General features: G+C 40.4%; 2 protein-coding genes across 12 annotated transcripts in view; both read left to right on the forward strand.

The window, feature by feature from the left end:
• The window catches only part of LOC131691917 (serine/threonine-protein kinase N), a 272,404-nt gene that overhangs the window by 222,566 nt on the left and 25,171 nt on the right, over positions 1–24,667 (forward strand). For 7 of the 8 annotated variants that reach the window (XM_058978672.1, XM_058978665.1, XM_058978666.1 and 4 more), the window contains 3 exons: positions 21,170–22,154; positions 22,217–22,437; positions 23,843–24,331. In XM_058978672.1, coding sequence (XP_058834655.1) covers positions 21,170–22,154; positions 22,217–22,437; positions 23,843–24,331 — 1,695 coding nt within the window. The remainder of the gene's footprint in view (positions 1–21,169; positions 22,155–22,216; positions 22,438–23,842; positions 24,332–24,667) is intronic. The other variant, XM_058978673.1, reaches the window with a different exon arrangement.
• On the forward strand, positions 1,107–20,857 carry LOC131691920 (uncharacterized). 4 transcript variants are annotated; one of them, XM_058978679.1, is made up of 7 exons: positions 1,114–2,042; positions 11,065–11,384; positions 11,556–12,075; positions 18,806–19,039; positions 19,104–19,268; positions 19,340–19,694; positions 19,756–20,857. In XM_058978679.1, exons 3-7 carry the CDS (start codon positions 11,668–11,670, stop codon positions 20,718–20,720), a joined length of 2,127 nt encoding a protein of 708 aa, XP_058834662.1. In that variant the 5' UTR covers positions 1,114–2,042; positions 11,065–11,384; positions 11,556–11,667; the 3' UTR covers positions 20,721–20,857. The 4 variants fall into 4 exon arrangements, with proteins under 4 accessions (XP_058834661.1, XP_058834662.1, XP_058834660.1 ...); XM_058978678.1 differs by having other exon boundaries at positions 1,107–1,163; positions 11,065–12,075; XM_058978677.1 differs by having other exon boundaries at positions 1,114–1,868; positions 11,065–12,075.

The following is a 24,667-nucleotide window of genomic DNA, read 5'->3' on the forward strand; positions in this document are numbered from 1 at the left end:
TGTACAATCTGCCTAGTCCCATCACCATGTGGAACTGTCACGGCCAGACGACGCTGCAGCGATATTTGGCACTGCGGGTTCTCCGAGAGATTTTAGATTTACACGATGTTTATAGCCGATCGGAGTTTATGGTACAGTTTTATGATGTCCGATGATTGAAACAAGTTCGCGCGGAAAATATATCCTTTCAGTGTTGTATTTATGTGGTGCATCTTAACAGCTCACGCCTACCTGTAGGTGCCTGAGGTCATATTTACTATTTGTTTAGAGGCGGAAGAGTTGGCTAATGTCGCGGTTAAGTTATTCACTATGTTCTGCACCTTTAGCAACGGAAGGAGAAGCTAAATATGAATGCATTAGGTCAAATCACAGCGTGTGTGGGTCCGTTTGGCATGTGAAAATCGAAATCGACTGTGTTTTCATAAGCGACACATGTTTTACACGATGTTTTGAAAGATGCATTCGTAAAAATTTGGCTACACGTGCTGCTAGTCGCAGCATGAATGGAATTTAACTGGGTGAACATTCGGGTACAGACAGTATTATTATTTGATGTAGACGCATGGTATTTTGTAGCTCGCTGAAACAATCTTCCGAATCTCCCTTTCAATGAAATACCAATCTCAAGCAAAATGAAATTCTTCGAATGGAGTAATCCTCACGCATTGTGTCCCAGACATTCCTAAACATAGCTTTTGTAAACAGGCGACGTTGTCCGTGAGGAATCTCAATGTTTCGCTCTGATTTATGACACCTACGCACACATTCTTGATCCCATCTCGTGGTCTCGCTGTTTCGATCGATGGAACGTAAAGGAAAGGAAGGGAGGTGAAGGCTTCCGATGAAAATTTTAATGAATATCATAAGAACTTTCGTCAAGCATTGAGAAGCTGCCAAAATCCACTTTGAATCTGGTGGATTTATCAATCCGACACGAGGGAAAAGTGGTACTGGTTGTTGGCGGCCATATCTTTCATCATAGCTTTACTCCTACGACGTCAACAGTTTTCTGTTTTTTTTTGCGCTCCTTGACACACCTCGCTGTGACGTGATGTCGAACGAGGTAGCGGTAGCTGATTTTCTTGTCGTAACTTCAGTACAAAACGGATTATCGACCCGAACGAACGAACCAGCTAATCGGCAGTTTCTCCGGCTGCGCTGAGGTGATTGATGCTCAATCAATCCAATATTTGCTAAACAAAATCGAATCCGAACACCGACTACATTTACTACATTCGTTGATGGATGATAAATAATTCAATCAGATCGAAACCGAAAGCGCCACCCGTACAATCGACTGACTATTTAGCAAACAGCAGGGTGGAAACTGTGCCGAACTCGAGATAAACACGCCGAACCCGAGACAATAAATGCCACTCAATAGAACGCTCTGCGGGGAAGAATTATGTGATTTCGTTCACGAAAGTATATCGGGCGGCAACCGTGCGTGATGGTCTGCTCTCTCTCCCTCTCTGTCTCAACTCAAACCAACGAACAATCGTTTTCATACAGAATTTGAGTGGTTTGTCGTTGGTGGGCGATCTCTCGCAGTGATCAGTTGAATTGTTCCGTCCGCCATCGACGCATCCGATCCGACATCGTCGTACGTCGGAGATCCGTGCTCGGTGATCGTTTACAAATTATGAACAGTCTGCTGGCGGTCACAACATCAGGGCTTTTCGATCATTAATGTGCAAATCGGTTCGATCCAGGCGAAATCAATGCAAGTGGCCACAAATGTGCAATTCTTTTTTTAGAAACAGTGAAAGTGTGAAAGTCTATTATTTCCCGAACCAGCAGTGCGTCAGGCGTCGCAACGTCGCCTCGAAAAAAAATCTGTGTATCGCTACACACATTGGGGGGCAGTGGTAAATAGTGCCACGGTTTGTCGTTGATAGTAAATCCTTTTCGATAGGAAAAATTACAGCAGATAAAAGTGTGACGACATCGACCAACTAAAACATCGAGGATCATACAAAATAGTGCTAAGCGTTGTAATCACTGCACGTACTTTGCATCCCGCTGTCGCGGATGACCATATGGTTGGCATGTTCACGGATCGATGGATCGTTCGGAATATGTTGTTGGAAAGAGTTGTGAACCGATAATGAATTCTTAAATTTGTTGTAAAATACCACGCGCCACCAGCGTTCCTTTGATTATGTGAGCGCATGGTCGTTTGTGTTTGGGACAATATTCGATTGACGAAAATAATGGATTCTAATATGCAAATTAAAGGTGTAGTGTTTAAATCTACTAGTTACATTACGAATAATGTAGACAGACAATCTTTTCGTGTTTAATCAAGCGGAACTAATTTGAAAACAAATTGAAGGGGTTGTTACTTGGTATGAAATGCCCAAATACATCTGAATATCTCACTGATTCTAGCAACACTCTATTACAATGAGTTTATTGTGAACGTTTAAGATTATAGTGGCCATAGGGCGAAACAAGAAAGGTAGACAAACATATATGAAAATTGTTGGACTTTTGTTAAAAATAACGTTTTGGGAACTGTGTAGTAGTCGTACGTTTCACTAGCGAGTGTCATGTCTGACGTGCTTTTCAGTGCGCACTGAGATATTTTCGCTAGACGAGGAAGTAATCTCTGCATCGTCCAATGGTGATTCAGAATGCTTACTCCAGAGATATCATATTCGATCATACTGCCAATTTGTGAGATACGGTAAAAATATATGAATATTGTTGGACTTTTGTTAAAAATAACGTTTTGAGAACTGTGTAGTAGTCGCACGTTGCACTAGCGAGTGTCATGTCGGACATGTTTTTAGTGCGCACTGAGATATTTTCGCTAGACGAGGAAGTATTCTCTGCCTCGTCCAATGGTTATTCAGAATGCTTACTCCAGAGATATCATATTCGATCATACTGCCAATTTGTGAGATACGGTAGTGACTTCGATCTTCGATTTGTTAGCTTCGATGGAACCGTTTTTTATTCAGTGAAAGTGTAACTGTGTAACGTAATAAATCTTTTTTCACCCTATTCCTATTATCACCCAGAGCCGTAGCGTGCGTTTGTCCAGGTTGGCCCCCACAAAGGGCGCCAGTCTCAGAGGGGCGCTGAAATCATGACTGGCTTGTTAATTTTGGTCAGGATAAATCACGCTATAAGTCAAGATAATGGTGTCTTTTCCAAGTAAACTGAACACTGAAAAAGAAGAGAATGTAAACACAAAAGGGTTGCAAAACTAATGCAGTTTTTGCTCGAGGAGAAATTGAGTCAGGTTCTAACTCCACTGAAAACTGGCCAGCTTTGTATCACTGTGCAACGGGATCATCAGAGTGATACTCTTCCAAAAGAACATAATGATTTTCCTTGATGAGTTGCGTAGCTCTTTTTAGTTTTTTCTGCAAGAGTGCTTAGATCGTCTATAAAGAGAACGCTTTAGATTCCTAAAACCCTAGAACACATGGACTCTCTCATAATAGACATACCTATTTTTCAGCATTCTCAATGTAAGAGTCATCCTCACGATTCTTGATACAACCGCCGAACAGGCAGACGGTTCCTGTCGAAGAATACGTAATTAAACACCAAAGTTCACCCGATACGAGTTTGAAGGGACACACAACCCAAGCACGATTTAAAGCTTTATAGCACGCTACAAGTGCTATCTAAGTTTTAAGAGGCTCTTCAAGAGTGCCTTAAAACCGCAAATGTTACTTGGGAATTTTGTCCCCTCCAGAGAGATTTCCGTTCAAAAACCTTCGCTCAATGAAGCAAAGGGACCTTGAAACAGCCAATCCCGTGCTTCAGTAGATCCACGCACAATTTCGAATCCGTGGCCCCACCGTCGATCTCAACTTTGTTAGCGGACATTTAGACGCGGTATTGCTTCACACAAACCTTGTCGCCACTAACGTCATTTGCTTGCTGTAGCCAGAATATCACAATTCTGATCTTATGGGGACGACCTTTCGGGATATCTGCCACTATGTCTGCTTTAGCTCTTTCAAAATCTTTACAATACTTAGCGGATTATCTTTGATCCGAAAGAAGCTCAAATATGATCTAACCGAGTTCAATCAATGTTTTTAAACGGAATCTGGGTCTTTGGAGGAGAGTTTATTTATGGCCGGATCTAAAGCCCGACGCATATTGAATACTTAAAGAATACGAAGGCAGAGATAGAAATTACGGGAGTTATAACAAATTGAATGATAAGCCAAAAGATAGTAATGCAAACATGTGGTAAGTCTGGGGGTCTGCAAGAGACGACATTCCCAACGGTTTTTGACCCGAAACTGTTTTGGAAGTCAGCAAATTTTTTATGTTATTACCTGATGAGGAAACATCCGACTGCATTGTAACATTACTTTGACCCTCCCAATTCACGAAAGAACTTGGTGTTATCACACTGAAACACCTGTTCGTCGAGTTTGTGTCAGCGGATTGTTTTATAACGTATGTTGTATTCACATGTCTATGTGAAATTCTTTAAACCTTTACATCTGAAGTATTTCTTCGGGGGGATTCATGTTCACCGCGGCATATTCGCTGACAATACTGCTAACATTGACAAATGATCATTTTTTTGGATCAACTGATAGTCCAATAGAGGAATTCCACGAAGATCCGTCCGAAAACCTTTAAAATCGTGACCGACCATCTTAGATTCCAATGAAACTTTACACGTTTCACCGTCATGCAAGACTAAATATTTTCCACAGGTAATAAGATTATTTTGACTCAAGAGCAACTTTTCAAAAGGGTGTAAACGTTTCTACGTGTATGAATTTCAATTTTTTTTGTTCGATTACTGTATTTTATACAGCAAAACTATCTGAGAACGAGTTACAGGGAATGAATACTTCTGTCTGAAAAAATATACACTGAAAAAAATGTTGTGTCATTTTTCAAAAAAAAAACAAAAATTCATGATAAAAATTTAAATTGCGAAAAAACCCTTTTTTTAAATCTTTTATATTTTGTAACCAAAAACCTAAAGAGAAAAAAAACATTTTGAATGTGATTGCATGATGGAGAAAAAATCGGTAAAAAAGTTTTCCTAACAATAACTTCGTACATGTTTTTAAATTTCATACTAATAGACATACAAAATGGTAATTCTATTACAGAATATAATTCTAAGCACCATTTAAAATCAAACTGCTTTAACAAAAATCTTCCAAAATGCGATAGTTTTAGAGATATTTGAAATTTTGCTACTTCAAAAACAATTAATTCGTGTAATTATGCTCTTTTTAAAAGTTATTCGCGTTACCCCATCAAAAAATGTCAAAAATTTAATGTTTATCGTTTTAAAGACGTAAAAGCAACCTTTTTAGTATATTTGGATCATGGAGAAGCTTTCAATAAAAAAGTTTTCCTAACAACAACTTTTGACATTTTTTTATAATTCTTACTATTTGCAGTCAAAAATACAATTTTCTTTTTGAATATGATTCTAAACGCCATTTTAAATCGAAATGCTCTTAACAAAAAATTTCTAAAATGCAGTAGTTCTCGAGATATTTTAACTTTTGTTTTAACAACACAATTATTTTGTTTTATTACGACCTTTTCATAAGTTAGCGTTTCTCCATCAACAATAATAGGTTTTTCAAAAGGCCCGAAAACTTTCGTGCAACTTTCTCTTTGACATCAAGGCGATATTGTAAACCATTTGAAAGTTACATGAAAGCAACCAAAATATATTTCAACCATAGGGTCTGTTGATTAAACTATATAGCTGAATCATATGTTGGTTGTTTTCATGTAACTTTGCGGTCGGCCGGTTTCTCATGGAATCCCTCAATATAAAGACACCATTGCTCAACAATACAGAAGGCTTGCCGCATCAAATCAAATGTTAATTCAAATACCGGTCATTATAATCATCGACGAAACCATATGTCGGAAACTCAAGCTCATCAAGTTTCCTCAAAAAGCCATAGGTGACAAGGTTCCATAGAAGTGGTGACAGTAGACCACATTGAGGGCATCCACAGACATTCAGTTTCATTGTCTCTACTTCAGATTGGCGCCCACCCTGTCCATCGCCAGTTAAAAAATGAATCAAGGTTTCAAAGAAAATTTGGAAAAAAGGTGATCGGAATTGGACCATTTTAACACATGCTCCAAAACAAATGACGTTTTATATTGGAAGTACATGTATTTTTTCATACGTTTTAAATAAAAATTCATAGCTCCAAAGTTTTTTTTTTGGAATTTGGTAGAGTTCAACCACATTATGAAAGGTTTCAAACAGAAGGTTTTTAGATCCTTTTAATTTTTTTAAAGGGTTGTCTCAACATGCTCAGATTTTGGCGTTTTCTCAAAAACATTTCTTTTTCATTATTTGTAATTTTAGGGTGTGCTCGAATTCTACTCACTTTAAATATTTTTCGATTAATTTGAAAAAACTTATGAATTTTCATAGATAATTAGCTAATATCCATCGCGCGTTGCTGCGACTTCCAGCGAAACAGGAGGAAAACACAATTTGCTCTGAGGCGCCATCTGGCGGACAGGTAATCCCCAACCAATAACACACAAACACGCACCATAACAAATGCCTACAATGTGCAAACTTAGACGGCAATTGGTTAAGCCGTATGGGAGTCCATAAATCGTATGTATGTATATGCTTTATGTAATACATATAAAACTTTAATCGCTTTGGGGTACGTGTTAAAATCGTCCGATTTCGCTTGAATTTTACCCAAAGTTTTGGTTTCGATAGCTTGATTCATTTTTTGACCGGCGATGGACAAAATGCCAAAATCTCAAAAGTAACAGTTACCCTACTCTATTCATCTTTACGATGAGCGCAGATGTCGGTTGTTAAGCATTGCGTGTATCCAGTTCGTGATATATTAAGGTACTAACCTAACCTCATGCTGCTTCCAAAATAGATCGAAAAACATGTTATCAAAAGCTCCTTCAATATTGAGAAAAACTCCTACGCTTGATCACATTTGATTTTGCGAAAAAGCATTTTCAATGTTGTAGACATGAGGCAGTCGTCTGTGATGACTCCGTACCCTGGAAAGCGTGTGTCATAAAACAGTTTATTACTACATCTTCCTCAGATGAGTGTTCATCATTAGCAATTTTTATCGAACTGACATGAAGGTCTTTCGATTTGGAAAGTAACATATTCAATCTACTAGTCTCATTCAAAGTTGCGACATATTTGTAAAAGCTTTTCCAACCACTTCGCTCAGAGGATCGAAGGACATTTCCGTATGCTTTATGAGTCAACTTAAATGCGTCCGACGCGTCCCTGAGTCTGCGATTCAAAGATATTCTACATAGTTTTTTGAGACGAATAAGTTCGGTATTCCACCAGGAGGGTTCCTCTAGAAACACACATAACTTTAAGCGGAAAAGCCTCTCAGTATGCTACTACTACGAGTGAATTCGTTTCTTGTACGACCTCACCCCAGTCACTTGGAGCTTCAATCCCTGAAAAAAAAAAACCCATGAAATCTAGTCACCAAGCCTTCTACGGGGAGGTCCCCATTCGTAGATTTGGGATTACGACATGTGACGATATCTAGCGAGACGTTTAAATGGTTAAAGACGATGTACCTATGATCAGATAATGACGGTTCGAGCTCGTTTGGTGCGAGCCAGTTTGCCAACTCATGTCTAATACCGTCAGAGCAGATAGTCACATCTAACACCTCTTCTCTGCCAGATCGTGCATATGTTGTGCAATTTCCTACATCAAGTATATGCAGATTTGTGCTACTTAAGTATTCCTCTCAAATTGATATCTGAGTTGCCCCAAATTATGTGGTGGGTATTTGTATCACTGCCGCTTATGAATGGAATTTCTGCCACCGTATAATACAACCCTTTTAAAATCATTAGAAGATGGTGGTTCATTATGTGGAAAATATGCCGAACAATAGACGTATTTCTTGTTGATGTTATCAACAGTCATATTGACCGTGACAGCACAAATATAGCTAGTTGTGAGGTCGGATATAAGACTATTGGCAAGTATACACGCACGAGGCATTTCACGTAGATTTGACATGCCATTTTTGTGGAAAGCTCCGAAGACGGGGTTAAGTAGCTTTCCAATATAGATGCTTCCTTCGTGGAAATATGAACCAAAGTATGGATGCCTTCCTACACAAGGCGGGATAGGTTCATGGTTGCTGTACGTTTGTGCTGTAGATTAATTTATACTACTCTAACCATACTCGATCACAGTATTGCACAATTTATCATCAGCTCTTTTTGTACAGCAACATGAAGATATCAAACACGCCCGCTTATAATGGCTCATAGCAAACACCGAAATGAGTTACTCAGTCGCCTCTTACGACACGCAAGCAGAAACCCAGTGGACCAATTCTTGCCTGAGATACCTACTTTAACCCGCCGGATACCATGCAAACCCAAGCTATATCTAGGACAGCTGATAAATCCATTTGAATAGAAAAATGTTATTCCTCAAATATGATTGAAGTTGTATATCATACTCCCAAATAATGAAAGATGTTTTGAAAGCCCGTTCGAAATATTCTACACAGTTTTAGATTATTCCAGAGAATTTCGCTCAAGACAGCGAGTCTTTAAAAAAAAATTTAAGAATTAATTTCATAATTAATTTTGGGGAGTTTAAAAAGGTAATTTCATCATTACTTCTAGGAGGCTTAATCAAAGAATAATTATCAGAAGATGCATTTCATCGTGGTGTGAAACTTTTTCACTACCGCGAAAGTTACAAAAATAAATTCGTTTTTCTAAGAAACCCTCCAAACCTTGAATTTAAAAATTCTTGCAGATAAAAAGTATGGCAGATAGATCATACATGTCTTCATCAAACTTTTCTTAACCTTCCGGAAGTCGCGCTAGTGCAATGAGTGCACGCTGCTCTGAAAATCTAGCGAAATCGTATTAGCGCACCCGCGGCTACTCGTTCAGTGGGCCATTTGCGTGACTTCCGAAGGGTTCAATTAGTCGTTCTACAACTTCGCCGAAGGTAATATGGCAGAATGTTTAAAAAGTAACTCAATTGATTTTGGTAAAATTAGAACCACCCTAACTGTTGTTTAACCGAAAAGAAGGGACTCATAAATTACGACAGTTTTCGCAAAGTCAAAATTAGTTATTTAGTTTTATAAAAAGTTAAAAATCCAGCGAAATTTACACATGTTGACGTGTTTCTCCAACCGAAAAACAACACAGTGCAGTTTTTTCTAGGTACGGGTAAAGCAAGATTCCTCCTATTTTTTCAAACGCTATCATTCGTTTTCTTAGTTTCATAGAAACACAAGAGGGACAGATATGGGGTCATGGCAGTAAAACAGACCACATCTTTAAAGCTACAGCAAAAATCGTTGAGTAAGTTAGATCCATTATCACTGAAATAAACAACCCCATTCCATACCGTAAGAGTTGAGGTCTCATCGATGCCGAGAGAAGTTCCGCAATATCACAAGGTTGCCGGTGTCCAACCAGTTCTGCACTAAGTTGAATGTCTGGTTAAAATGTAACATAAGATTTTTGGCCTTCCCGCAAGTTCTGGAAACGGCTTGTTTGATCTCAAATTTGAAAAAAACAAGAGATAATTGCTTTGGTTTCGTGCCTCGAGCTGGTATATTTGGCGGCCATTCAAGAGAAAAACTTAAACCTTCACAGGGAATCTGATTTGCCTATAGTTTTTAGGTGTAGTAATCCCCACATGGAGATCATCAGAGTCACACTCTTCCTGAGCCAAGAGAGCATAATGATTTGTCGAAGTGAGTGGCGAAGTTATTTTTAGTAATTTCTTTAAAAAGTACCTAGAGCATCGTTCGCTTCAGATTGATCGGATGCTGTTGATACTCTGGGCATGATAATAGATCATGTGGACTCTCCCCGCAATAGACACACTTTTCAACATTCCCAATGCAAGAGTCATTCTCATGATTCTCTGCGCAATTTGCATACAGAGCCTTACAGTTAAAATGGCCCATTTACATGGTACAAGCAACGGAACAGGCAGACGATATTTGTTGATGAAGACGTAATTTAACGCAAAGCAGTCCTACCAAATGTATTTGACACAAGTTTGAAGTCGTTTTGTCCCGCCCAGTGCGATCGCCATTCGATAGCTTCGCTCACTGAAGCAAGGGGTCCTTGAAACAGTAAAATTCATTTTTCAGTAGATATACGAATGGAAATCTCGAAACACCGTCGATCTAAACTTTGTGAGTTGGCATGTAGACGCGGTATTTCTTCATAAAAGGCTTGTCACCAGTAATATCATTTACTTGCTTTAGACAGAATATCACAATTCTGAGCTTATCCTGGCGTACCCTCAAGATACCTATCATGGCTGAATATTTCTGCGTCAGTTCTTTAGAAATCTTTGGAATAATTAGCTGATTATCTTTCACCCGAAAGAAGGTCAAATATGGTCCGACCGAGTTCAATGTGTATGAGCCAAAAGGGAAGTCGGAGTCTTTGATGACGAATCCTGTTCGACATCCATTTTACTGTAAGCTGGGTTTTTATCAGAAGAGTTAATTTATGTGCGGGTTTAGAGAGACAGATCGCCTCTCAGCTGTTACAAAGGTATGTTCTGATAGATTAAAAGTCAAAATAGCAAAACCGAAAAAGGCAAACGATGTTGCTTAGTTCTCCTCAACGGTCCATCGTGATTATGTCCTAACTCGCAAAGTCGAGATCGACGGTGTGCTCACCGACGAGAGTTTGACGTGCAAGCCTCTGCTGGAGTACGTGGTTGGTGGTTTTATGAACCGCTCAACCAGTGAAAATACCGGATTGCAAGCATTTGCATTCTTGGGATGGAACGAAATCATAACCCTAAACCATTTTTTCGGTTGACCATCGTTGGATCCATTTTGTCAAGTTTAATCAGCTTATTCAAAGTTAGTCTACATGTCAGCTTAAGAAAGAAGAGTAAAAATCCACGACATTCTGCCATTGTAATATGTAATCGCAAAACCACGACCACCAATCGGCTCACAACTCTACCACCGTTCAAGCGGCAACTTTCATTGATTCCTGGCTATATCCTCTCTATATATAAAACCGAGCGCGATGATCTTTCCCGTCTCTATTTAAAAGCATAACAACGAGAAGAATCGCTAAATTGAAAGAAAAATAGTACCTGCGTTTCGCGACGCGGCTCCCGATTTGGAACCCGCGTTCGGAGAAAAGGCCATTAGCCTGTGTTGGCTTGCCATCGAGTGAGTGTACCGTGCGGAGCAGTTTAAGTGCGTGACAAGTGGTGTTCTAATTACTTCGACGACGACGACGTAATCAGGAAATGGTCCCAAAGGGCACAATTCATACGAAGGTTCTGACTTGACCGTATTCGAGTGGCGTCCGTGATAAACATGAATCCCGCCGGTAACCTGAACTGTGATTTCATCGGTCGGTCGTCGGTGGGTAGTAGTGATGCACTTTTCATTCATCTTCGCTCGCCGGATCGGTGCAGTCAATCAGTGGTGACCTATTTTGTGTGAAACCTTGAGAATCGCTCTCTCGCTGTATATCTTTATGTGCACGACGGTTCATTTTCGCATCGCGATGTCTATTCGCCCTGCACTATTTAGTGGGAAAAATTTGTGAACAGATTGTTTTACGAGTCAGTGTTTGGAATAATTGGTATGTGAGAAAGGGAGGGCAGTGATTGTGTATGGTGAAAATAGTGTCACAGTTAATATCATGGCTAGCAGCTCCGCTGGGGCAGCATACAGACCGGTGGCCCCGGAAATCACAGCCGAGTGGACAGTGCATGCGCAGCTGACCCTTTCGCATCAGGGCAACAGTGCAAGTACTGACCCCGGCTCCGCCAAGGATTCAAACTTGAATCTAGCGAAAAGCGTGGAAAAAACAGATGACTCAGCCGTACCAGCATCCAGCAACCAGCAGAACCAACAGCAGCCGCCAGTGAAGGTGGTATATAAATTTAGCACCGCAGACTCGTCCCGCAACGGCGGCCCCGACGGAATCGTTACTACCGGTAGTAATAATTTACCCTCCACTGCTGGCGTCCCAACTGGCTGTGGTAGCGTGGTATTCAAACAGGAGGGCGGTACTATTTTTAACACCGCCGAATCAACATCTGCTCAGGTAAGGTTTCGGACTCGTCACGGAACAGGATCGCCTTTAGGCCAGGACCGTGGGTAGTGCCGAGTGAAATGACCGTTCTGTGAAGTTGGTTGGTTCGGGTTTTGCTTTCGTCTGCGTTTAGTGGGTAGACGATGTGGTTTGCGAGGACAGAATCGTTCCAATTAGCTTGATCTATGGTTCAATTTAGTGAAAGCATTCCAATGAATATGACACTGTTTTTCTCAGAAGTTATGAAACAAACGAGTGCTTCTTATACCCCTTTTTTAGTAGTTTTTTTACTAGAAAAATATTTTTTTGCATTCCTCAAGCCGATTTCAAGTCAGGGAACTTTAGTTTCTTGAGTTTGACCCTGGCGCTGGCCATCGTTCTAACAGTTCTCCCTGAAATTTGCCAATTATAGATTCATTTTAAAAAAAAACTGTGAATACCATAATTTATTAGTGAATACCATAATTTATTAGTTTCAGATTTTGTTAACCTTTTGATTTTGTAAGTTTCATGTGACTCTAGCATACGAATCAAATTAGTTACTTTATTTACATTTCGACTTCGTCTCATCAGAATTCTACACTAACTTAGTGACATGACTATCTAAATTTTTTCTCCACAAAGGAGAAATATAACATAGAGACAAACGAAGTCAAATTCGAATAAATACTTTTCTAAGCATATTATATTAAAGATCCAAAATATGCAAAATTAAAAAATAGGTAAATTTATACTAAATAACCAGAAAAAGTTATGAGACTACGTCTAGGGACTAAAGAAAAATATTTTAACAGTTTCATTAAAAGAAAAGAGAAAAAACATGTCCCGCGTTTGTCAATGTCCCCATTTTGTCAGCCTAAAATAAACCAAGGGGTTAATACAAACGGGTCTTTATTGTATATGGATATCCATTTTGATTCACCGGGCGAGGTCGGTAATTTTGTTGGGTTGAGGAGTACCAATAGTTGCATTAGTGCGTTATTTGCCAAAGGTTCCAAACCGCCACCAAATATTTTTCGCTCAGTACATTACACTGAAATAGTCCGACAACAAATGTTTCATCCTGTGTAATGCTAGCAAAGCTTTACTCAGCCGGAAGTTGCTATCCTAATCAGAGCTTAAAAAAATTAACATCCCTGCGTGAACTTGAAAGAAAACGAAATTCAATTCATGCCCGCTGCGATGAATGAAATTTTTGGTTCGTTTCCCTCGTCATTCGTTCTCCCGACGCAGCGCATTCAGGTATGAACATGTTCGGTTTCAGAAGCTAAGTGAATTTTGTTTCTATGCTAGCTCTGAGAGGGATTATTGTTCAAAAATGCACCAGATTACGCAGTTCACTAATGCTCGAAAATGTAGAAGATGCTAACTTCTGCCTTCAAACTGTCGACAAAATAACAAATGAATGCTTTGGGTGGTGAATGAATTTATATTTCCTTCGCACTCAAGCATTTGATTATGCATGAAATTTCAGTCAGTTTGAAAGTGAATAAACGAGGGAGGCGTTGAATCTGACTGTCGGTTTCGGTAAATGCAAGCAGAAATAGGTAACTGATTTTGAAGTTTCGTAGCACTGATCCTAATCTTTAAAATGATTTAACGATTTCCGTTACATACCTGTCAAGCCCCTTTCAAAAGTACTTTTATGGTTGGGGTTGCAGAGTATTTCGCTCAACCGGATCACTTTGGATTCCAAAATAGTGGCAGCATCTGTTTCCGTCATCTACTCGTCAAGCACGTTCCAAATGTACCCATATTGTTAGGGCTATCGAGAATATTTCGCAACCGAAAGTCGCCATGTTGGATTTGAAAATGGTGGCAAACACCCGTTTCCATCATCTATTCGTCAAACACGTTCCAAAAATACCCATACTGTTAGAATTATCAAAAATATTGCTTAACCGAAAGTCTTGAATTTCAAAATGGTTCTAATTATTCATTTTCATCATCCGTATTGTTACGGTTATCGATTATATTTTTTAATCGAAAGTCGCCATCTTGGATTGGAAGGTGGTTCCAAACATTCGTTTCCATTTTGTACCTGTCAAGCACGTTCCAACAATACCCATATTCTTAAGGTTATTAAGAGCCCTGATCAAGTCAGAAGTCGCCATCTTGAAGTTTAAAATGGTTCCAAACATCTATTTTCATCATCTACTCATCAAGGTCGTTCTAAAAAAACCCATATTGTTGGGAATATCGAGACAAATTTCAACCGGATTACCAACAAATTTTCACTCTAGTGAGAAATTTTGGTTTTTACCAAATTTTCCTCCGTAGGGTGAAATATAGCATAGTTCAACCGGAAGTTTCTTGGGTTTCAAAAAACGTCCAAATATCAATTCTCATCATCTACTCGTCAAGCACGATCCGCCATCCTAGATTTCAAAATGGTGTCAAACACCTGTTTCCGTCATCTACTCGTCAAGCGCGTTCCAAGAGTACCCATATTGTTAGGATTTTCAAGATTATTTCTCAACCGGAAGTCACCATCTTGAACTTCAAAATGGCTTCAAGCATACATTTTCATCATCTTTTCATCAAGCCGGTTCCAAAAATACCAATATTGTTAGGGTTATCGAGAATATTTCTCAACCGGGAGTCGTATTCTTGGATTCCAAAACGGTGGCAAGCATCCATTGCCGTCAGCAACTCGTCAAGCACGTTCCAAAAGTACCCATATGGTTAAGGTTATTAAGAATATTGATCAACCGAAAGTCACCATCTTGAATTTCAAAATGGCTCCAAACATCCATTTTCATCGTTTACTCATCGAGTTCGTCCCAAAAATACCCATATTGTTAGAATTCAATCCGGCAGTCGCCATCCTAAATGTTTGCAATGGTGCCAATCATTCGTTTTTGTCATCTACTCGTCAAGCCCGTTCGAAAATTATCCATATTAGTTAGTTATCGATAATATGGATCAACCGGAAGTCGCCATCAAAATGAGTTTGTGACTTTTTACGAACTAATTCAATTTTCAGAAACCACTGGTTGGTTCGTAAATGGAGGTTGCAGTGTATATGGATCATTTTAACCCATTCATGCCCATGTTGTTTGTGGACAACAACGTTTTTAAACAGCTATAACTTTTGATTGAGGTGAGATTTGCGCACAAAAACAAGTAAGGCTCATTAATGTGATTATTGCCTTTAATTTGAGTATTAACAGTTACTAGGATCAACTCTAGAGCTTAATTTAATGCAATTAGTCTGATTGGATTCCGATGGAGCAGTGCTGCCAGACACAGTTTGCGTTGACGACGGAAAATGATTGTTTTCGTATATTTTCGTTATGGTCCAATATTATTGAAAACTTATAAAACCTACTAATTTAGACTGTAGTTGGCTACGTTTTCTACGTAATTGGACTATTGTAATTATTCTAGGAGAATTGTATGAAGCATTAGAAGGTAAAAATTAACCAGCTTCTAGCACTGCCATGGAAGCACCTATCTTTATGAAAATAGGCTTTTCGTGTTTCTTGACCCCACAGTTTTCAAGGAAAAATAGTTTTGAAACCCTACATGCACTAGAAAAAAGTTGGACATGAAAGAGTTAAAATAAGTTAATACAAAATATGCTAAAAGTTATAGCACATTACAAGGGGTCTGGGTCACAGTGACCCCAAAGTACAAGAGACAAACAAGAACATCCGACCGTGTTCATCATGAATGCAGAACCGATAACGACATGGACTTGAACGAAAACGCGAGAGAAGACGGACCGAATGACCCTCAAGGTGCGGCAGACAACGCATCTAATGTTTCACCACCACGGCAGAGGATCTCAACACGCAGCAGCAAGCTGCGTCAACAAGACCCTGTGAACAGTACAAATCTTAAAAGATCCACGGCTCAATTATGCTAACGCATTGTGCCGTGTCAAATAAACAAGAAAGAAAGGGGTCTGGGTCATTTGGCATAAGGTCATATAACAGACATTTGGCATAACGGTCATTTGGCATAATATTGAGAGTTGATCACACTGAAGGTTATTTGGCATAACAGCCATCTGGCATAATTTCTAATTTTGCGTAACGTGAAGGTCATTTGGCAAAACGAACATCCGACATAAGGGAAATTTGGCATAACTAACATTTGGCATAATTTTGAGAAATGATCATGCTGGACGCCATTTGCCATTTTTTATCTATAAGGAAACATACATAATTTTAGACTGGTAGTAAGAGAAGTAAGTTCCCGAGGCAACCAAAAAGCATTAGTGTATGCAGTAAAGTAGCATATAATTAGCATATCAGATGCTGCTTGCAGTATAGTAGCTTTCGTCATGCATAACTATTTTTAAGTAGCATTCCAAAAACGGTTTAGAAACTTTTTGCCACTAAGCAGCATTCGGAATGCACAACAGCAGTAAAAGAGCATTTTGATGGCACAGCAGTAATGTGGTCGTAGATTTTGCCAAAAGCGACTTTTAAATAGCATTTTAAATGACATAAATGCTTATCAGGTAGCCGTAAAGATGCATTTGCCATGCTTATTGGTTACCTGGGTCATACGGCATAATTTTGAACCTTGTTTCTGATGAAGGTCTAAAATTAATTAATTTGTACTTCTTAACAAATTAATAATTAACATTTACGCTACCTCGTTTTAAGTCTCGAAGAACTAATTCATAATCCCTATATTTGAGTAATCCGGGCAAACGAGTGGATCAGAGGTTTGCGGCTTTGCGTCGCTTCGGATTCTCGGTACACTGGTTTCGCTCCAGGTGCTAGAGCAGTTTAAAATCCGATGATTCAATATACCGTAAATCGGGGCTTATTAAACCAGAATAGTCTACCGAATCATTTTAATTTGAAATGGTTTTTACTCTAAACTTATAAAATACTGAATTATTCTACTTTTTGAGTATATTGTTCAGTTTTTGGGGACAAATACTACAAAAAACCGAAATTTGACTTTACCTTATTTTTACGAAGCTTCGTAAAGTGTCTATTTTTTATAAAACAAATAAATTTCAGATTTGAGCAAGAGTAATAAATTACAATTTTATTTTCCTTTAGAGTGGGAAGTGCCAAATTTACATTTAAGGTTTTACTTATTTTAAATACAATATTTTGTGGAAGTAGTTGGCAATTATTTCAAATTATTTCAAGCTAAAATTAGCAATATTTTTTATTGTTCAATATTCCAACGTGTTAAAATGGATGAAACTTTTTGTACATCTATAAAGCACTGAAATAAAACAATTTGAGCAGTTTTAAAGGCTTTCAGAATCTTTTATTCTAATTGGACATAAATTATACGAATTTTGGGTACTCGAATTTTACAGTATATTGAAATACTTTGATCAATACCAGTTAACATCTATTTAACAATGAGTATCTTTCCAGATATAGTTTAAACAAACATTTGAATGAAAGACATTGACATCAATAACTTAATGTGAATGAACATGCAGGTTATCAAAGTCACCCCGGAACTTCAACTTGAAATCATTTTTGGAAAAATAGCTGTAAGCATAAAATTTTAGGTAAAGCCATCCAATCTTATTCTCCATACATCAGTACATAATTTAAAAATATTCAACTTGAAAAAAATGTGTTGCGTCTAAAAATATGTAAAGATTACTTCGAAAAGTGATCAATGTCACCCCGGTTTACGGTATGTAAATTCATTCAATAAATCATCGTTTGAAAATTTTGGTGATATCGAGAAAAGATAAAGTTAAAACTATCGTCTGGATCGAACGGTATATAATTCGAAAGAGCAGCTCATGATATAAAAAAGGAAAATTTTAATTATTGAAATGCTGTATGGAATGCTAAAACTTGCCAGTGAGATCATAATAATGATAACCAAAACATAACATACGTCTGGTGGGTCGCAGTTCTAGTGCGCTGCATCAACAAAAACTTGTAAAATCTATACTATACCACAACGTAAGTCATAGACAAAAAATCTATTATTACGAAAATGAACAAACATGAAAATTTAAAAAATAAAGCTCAAAAGAGCATATTTTAAAGAAGGCAAAATCAGTAATAAAATGTATTCACTCGAAATATAATCAGACTCATTATTATTGCATAGTGCAGCTTTAATCTTATGGGTCATTTGCTGGTAAACTACACATTCGTCTGTTATGCCAAATGACCTTCAGTGAGATCACTTAGCAAAATTATGCCAAATGTCCATTATTCCAAATGTCCGTTATGCCAGATGACCGTTTTCCACAAGTTAAAATAATTATGCCAAATGTCCGTTATGCCAAATAACCTACAGAATGATCATTTCTTAAGATTATGCCAAATGACCTGCAGGATGATCATTAGTCAAAATGAGGCCAAATGTCCGTTATGTTACGCATAATTGCCATAAAGTCATTTGGCGTAAAGTCATTTGGCGTTAGGTCACTTGGCATAATGGACGTTTAGCACACCGGACATTTGACATAAGTAAACTGACAGTTTAGTCAGACACAGAGTTGGTCAGTTTAGTTATGCCAAATGTCCGGTGTGCTAAACGTCCATTATGCCAAGTGACCTAATGCTAAATGACTTTATGGCAAATGGCCCGCTTTCCATTACAAGTATAATACCAAATTCGAAGAGTTGTTTTGGCAATACTTCAAATAACTTCTGTTGTGATTAGGAACTGTCATAAAATTTAGTATTATAAATATGAAAAAAGTTTACAAATGTCATTTCTAGTGCACACCCACGGTCTCTCGCCTATCAGTAGACACACTGTTTCTTACCTTCTTCTCACACTCCAGCCAGCACATCCCGCCTGTGAAAAGAACCCCGATTCGAAGGCCAACTTCGAAGCTTCCAACCTATCGGCATCCGTGTCATCTCAATTATTTCCCAAATGCACCAGTACCTGTAGCATAGTACTAACGGCAGACCTGCTGCCGGTAATGCCTGGTGGAGGAGAACCACCTGTCATAAGCGTTAACAAAAGTGCCTCCACCAACACGGCCGACAAGTATACCTCTTTCCCGGAAAAGGTAAGTTTTACTCATCTCATTCCTGGTTTCCTCACTACTGATCGATGCGCATCATTTCCTACAGTCATCCAACGAAGCAAAGGACGTCAGCTGCCAGACGAGTGACATCGAGTTGGCCGTACAGAAAGCGGTACAAACCAGCCGAGAGGATCTACGGAGTCAGCAGAAAAAGGCAGCGGAAGCCCTGCTGTCGCCGATCATGTCACGTCGAGATGAGAAATACAGTTCAGTTAGTATTCTTCCACCATTACCCGGTATCCCACTTATAAAGTACTGATTCTGAGCCCTATCTCAACACAGATCCCTCGAAAATCTTCAATTTCACCGACTGACGTCGTATCACCTAGCAACACACTCGTATCGCAGCATTCGAGTGTAAAAGATGGCAAGAAGAAGCCCCGAACGGTGCACATCGATGTGTACTGCACCGGATCAGACGCGGAATCGTCGTCTAGCTCGGACGAATCCTCGGTTCGTTCGGTGTCTTCTTCGTCTCCTGGAAGCCGGTTCGACACCAGCTACCGGGAGCCAGCTGTGATTAAGCCCACAACGGATGTGACTCAACCGACGATCTACGAATCGGAGGAAATGAAACTTCGTCACAAACGGGCCACTAAGCACGAGGTTCCCCGGCGACTTATGCAGCACACTGCCGGTTTGTAGTTGTTAGACATTGACATGTGGATCAGTTAACAATTCGTTTATCGATTTTACAGAACAGAGTACGCTGTCTACGGTAGGAAGCTTGAAACGAACTGGTTCACATATTCGGAAGACTGTCAAGAGAAGTAGCACGAAAGAGGAAATCCACGAATCCAAGCAGATGCTGTTGAACAAAATTCTCGGCGATCAGAAGGATGCTGGTAACTTCCCTAGTTTAGAGTATCTCCGGCATGCAACTAGCGACGACAACATAAGTTCAAATTATGCATTTTCCATGCTCTCTACTAGGCGGGATATAACCGGTAGCAGTCTATCCAGTGCACTGGCTGAGCTTGATGAAGCTGCTGCCGTTAATCCTAACACAAGCGACAAGATTGTCGCCCATTCAGATAGCTTCGAGTATGAAAACAGCGAAGATCGTTATCGTATCCATCAGATGGAACGTCTTTGGGGTAAACAGACGTGGAAGTCTCCTTCCGTCGAGCGAAAACTGCTGGAGATTCACAACCCGAAGCGTCGTCAGATCAGCGAATCCGATAACAATGTTTCCGAATCGGACCATAGCTTCGTCTTCGACAGTTCGGAGGTACGACCGCATGAATCCGTCCACTCGTTGAACGAACACAGCGACTCGAGCCCATCGACGGTGAAGAGTTGCTCCAATCGGGCACCGTCCAATGCGGACAGTTCGAAGCGAATTCTACACCATGCACTGCTGACTGTCAGCAATTCGGCTACGTTTCCCCCACGATCGTCGTGGTCCCCAATCGAAGGCTATAGCAGCGAGTATCTTGCGCTAGCTCGACGGTTCGGTAGTTTGATAACGGCGAAGCGAAAACCGGGCGTCCACATGGGCCCGGTAAGAAATCCCGAGTGCCAGTGCGAACACTGCCGGCGCTGGATGCTCGAACGGGAAGGTGGTCCACGGGATAGGGCACTTTCGGTTGACGTCGAATCACCGTCCAACATTGTCGATATGAGAAAGCACTATCATCTGAGGAATCGGAAGATTTCTTGATTCTTCGGAGCGGGAATCATTTCGCCACTGTATATATTGCGTTTAGGATTGCATTTTTCTTTTAACTGTTCATTTATTTCTACATTTATTTTATTTCGACTCAATAATAGTGTGTAGTCGTAAATCGGTGTAACATAGATGTGTAGAAGAAAACAAACAAATGGCACGTTTTTGCCTCGGAGATATCACAGCCCTGTATCCGGGAGAACACATCACATTAAAACCTTAAACATTGTTTATAGGTTAGGTATGAATAAACTGGTCTTAACGTTATGAGTAGAAGATAAAAATATCTACTATATACCGACATTTTACAGCATGATGAAGGTAATACTCAATTTAAATTAACGCAGAACGTATACGAAAATGTTCCACATTCCGCTAACAAATGACAAACACAGCATCTGCAAATACTAGATTTCTAACGTCTCCTCTTTACTTTTCCACAGGCACAAACCCGTCTATCGGAATCCTCCCGCAAGTTAGACCTGCTGCGAAAGGCTCTAGAGTTGCGGCGGCTGGAGCTACCTCAGGATTCGCAAGCGGCGATACAGCTCAAAGCCGAACTGCAGAATGTGCAAGCCTCCAGTCCGGTTCCCGTGCAGTACACCTCCCTACACCCGTTCCGTGGTTCTACTCAAGGGAAACCGGCTCACAGTTTATCATTTAGCCGGTGTGCTGCCGTAACGGGGAAGCTTGAAGTACGTCTGATGGGTTGTCAAGATTTGCTAGAGGACGTGCCGGGGCGTTCGCGGCGGGACAAAGACTCCAGCTCGAGCCCCGGAGATTTGAAGAGCTTCGTCAAGGGCGTCACGAGCCGGAGCTCGTCAAAGAGTTATAGCGTTAAGGATGAAACATCGTCGGAGATTATGGCTGTTATTAAGTTAGACAACATCACGGTAGGTCAGACCTCGTGGAGGCCCTGCTCGCAGCAGGCATGGGATCAGCGCTTCTCGATAGACCTAGACCGATCGCGAGAGCTGGAGATCGGTATCTACTGGCGAGACTGGCGTTCACTGTGCGCCGTAAAATTTCTTCGGCTCGAGGAATTCATTGACGATATTCGGCATGGGATGGCACTGCAGCTGGAACCGCAGGGTCTACTTTTCGCCGAGATCAAATTCCTCAATCCGATGATATCGCGCAAGCCAAAGCTGCAACGGCAGAGGATGATATTCAACAAGCAACAGGTAAAGAACATCCCACGTGCCAAACAGATGAACATCAACATAGCAACGTGGGGTCGCTTGCTGAAACGTAACACAAATACACCGACGGCTGGAACCGCCGGTGCACAGCCTATGATCACTACACCATCCACACCGAGCACAGCGTCGATTACATTTGATCCCATCACGGAACATGACCCAGTTGAAACGTTGGGAGAATCCGCTGATTTTAATACCGTTGGTCTGGGTGGTGGCCGGCCACTTGGTGAGTATCTCAATTCAATTTCCCATTAAAGGTACCCTAAACACTAATCTACCCAATTTTAGGTATCCACGGTGTCGGCGTTCTTCCGGAAAGTCCCTCATCACATTCACTGCAGAATCAGCTCATTTCTTCGGGAACCCCGATAGGAATGCGACCGCCACAGCAGCCACAATCAATCAGCACTCCGCCGAGCTTCCGCCAAAAGAAACCACCAATGCCATCACCTCCATCACAACCGATTACATCCCCGATAGCAGTCGCACCCGGCAAAATGGATCAGGAGGTATGTAACCGTTTGAATGTGTACCTTTTCCCAAACCCCAACCAATTCCGGGCTCAGTACATACCCACTTCGACTAACGGTAACTGCCATGGAACCATAAACATCATCATCATTATCATCATCACCAGCATTTCGGCAGTGCTAAATCCTTTTATCGCGATTTTTCATTACGATTGCGGCTCGCTATCTTTCACTTTTTAGCTGTTCGCTGGTATCGTTTTTAATTTTATCTTTCATCATTGCCCATTGGCATCTGGCCGGGTTTTATTTTATCTTTTAGTTTGAAACAGACGTCTTTCGTTCCTGTGTGTGACACTGGCCCGTAATTCAGGCTTTTCGCGCTGCGAAGTTTTTTTTCAATCTTGTGTTTGGTTGTTCCTGTTTTTTTACCTGTTGGAAAACTAATTTTAGGTCACTTAGCTGAAGTGGTTTGATAGGTAAATTTCTTATTGGTGAAAGGTACAAAATTACAGCAGCAGATAGAATTCATATATTTTTTATCTTGACGACAAACGAATAGTACATACACATAAAACTTTGCTTGCACTTGTAACGTATTATAAAACTTCAATTGTTACTTCGGCGTTATGTTTGGAAATGGTGCATTTGTAGAGTGTAGACCTCTGCCAACTTGAGTTCCATCTGCACTTTTAGTAATTGTTACACTTTCCGAATGGTCTTACGGGACATTCCAAAAATTCAACAGCAACAATTCTACCGCAGTGGAAGTACTTTTTGCTGTTTATCGTCTTTCATAATTATTTCGCACATAGTTAGAGACAATGCTATATTGTTATATGTAGGTGAAACCGAGACTAGGAATGGTTTCGCTAGCAATGGGTACTGTTTCAACTGAACTCGGTTTCCTGCTTGTGAAATGGGCAGCGATAAATTGGTAGATAAAATTGACAACCGTACTGGTATCTTAGGGCGAGAAAAGAAGGTAGACTAGCGAAACTGTTAACAAACAACAAAACACTTTAAAAAGTTTGCATATTTGACCACTGGAAACGCCACTATCGCCAAAATTATTTGCCCCATATCTAAATGGACTAGCCTTTTGACGGTAGTTTTCTCCCCAAACCTACACACTAAGACTATGACAACAAAAAATATGAATTCTATCTGCTCACAAAATGTAAATTAAATATGTATTTTTTTCTTTAATTTGGTTTTTGGAATTAGTGGTACTTGCACTAAAAGTTCTCTTCCGCTAATGGGCACAAACACACACACACACACACACACACACACACACTAAAGAGTGATCCTCTAATCCACTTTTAAAGCACCTGCATGTAACCCCACCGCGTCCAAATCCCCTCACCAACTCGACTACTCTATTTGTTATGTATCCTATTTCACACACCAACACCAACGTATCCAAACGCCGGCGGTATTACAGTTGCAGAATGCCCTAAGGGAGTTCGATTTCCTGCACCAGCACGAAAGTACAGGCGGTGAAAGTGTACTAGCTCAGCAGCAGACCGTTGTGGGTCAATACCACGAGATGGCACCACAGTTCGCTAGCAAGTATTCCCACCAGCCAGAAGCAGAGGAAGACGACAGTGAGGACTACGACATACCGCCACCACCGCTTCCGGAGTCACCACCGCCAACGCTACAGAAAAGCCTCTCGGGAGACCTGTTGCGACCGGTTCTCTCGATGCCACCGGTAGTGCTCATGGGTGGCGGAAATGGTGGTGGTGGTTTCAGCAATCGGGATAGTTACATTTCCTACACGGGCACGCCGATCATCGAGGAACCTCCGTCGCCGGCTCCGACCGTGACATATCCGTTCGAGGATTACGATGCGTACTCCGTAACGACACCCGGTGGTTGCTGCATCGTCGATGGTGGTGGTGGTGGCGGAACGTACGACGAGATAATCGAGGTCAGAGCTTTGCGCATTCATTGCCTAGAAGCGACTTACTATGCATCTATTCGCTAAATTGCAGCAATGCATTGCTTAGTCTGTTTTTGTTGTGTTTTGGTAACTTCCGATGGTTGAATAGATTGAACCCGAACTTGTGTCCGCGTAGGCAGTTGTGTTAGTTTGGTTTCCGTTATCCTGGGTCCTGCTTTGGATAATTAGTCTAGCATCTTAGCACTAACAAGCTTCACTAACGATTATTGAAATGATGACACAAACAATCCCACCTGTTTAACCCTAGAGTTAGTGGCTGTATCTATAGTTCGCATGATTGAATAACTAGACTAACTGCATGTT

The sequence above is a fragment of the Topomyia yanbarensis genome, chromosome 3 (assembly GCF_030247195.1).
Source record: "Topomyia yanbarensis strain Yona2022 chromosome 3, ASM3024719v1, whole genome shotgun sequence".
Taxonomy (NCBI): domain Eukaryota; kingdom Metazoa; phylum Arthropoda; class Insecta; order Diptera; family Culicidae; genus Topomyia; species Topomyia yanbarensis.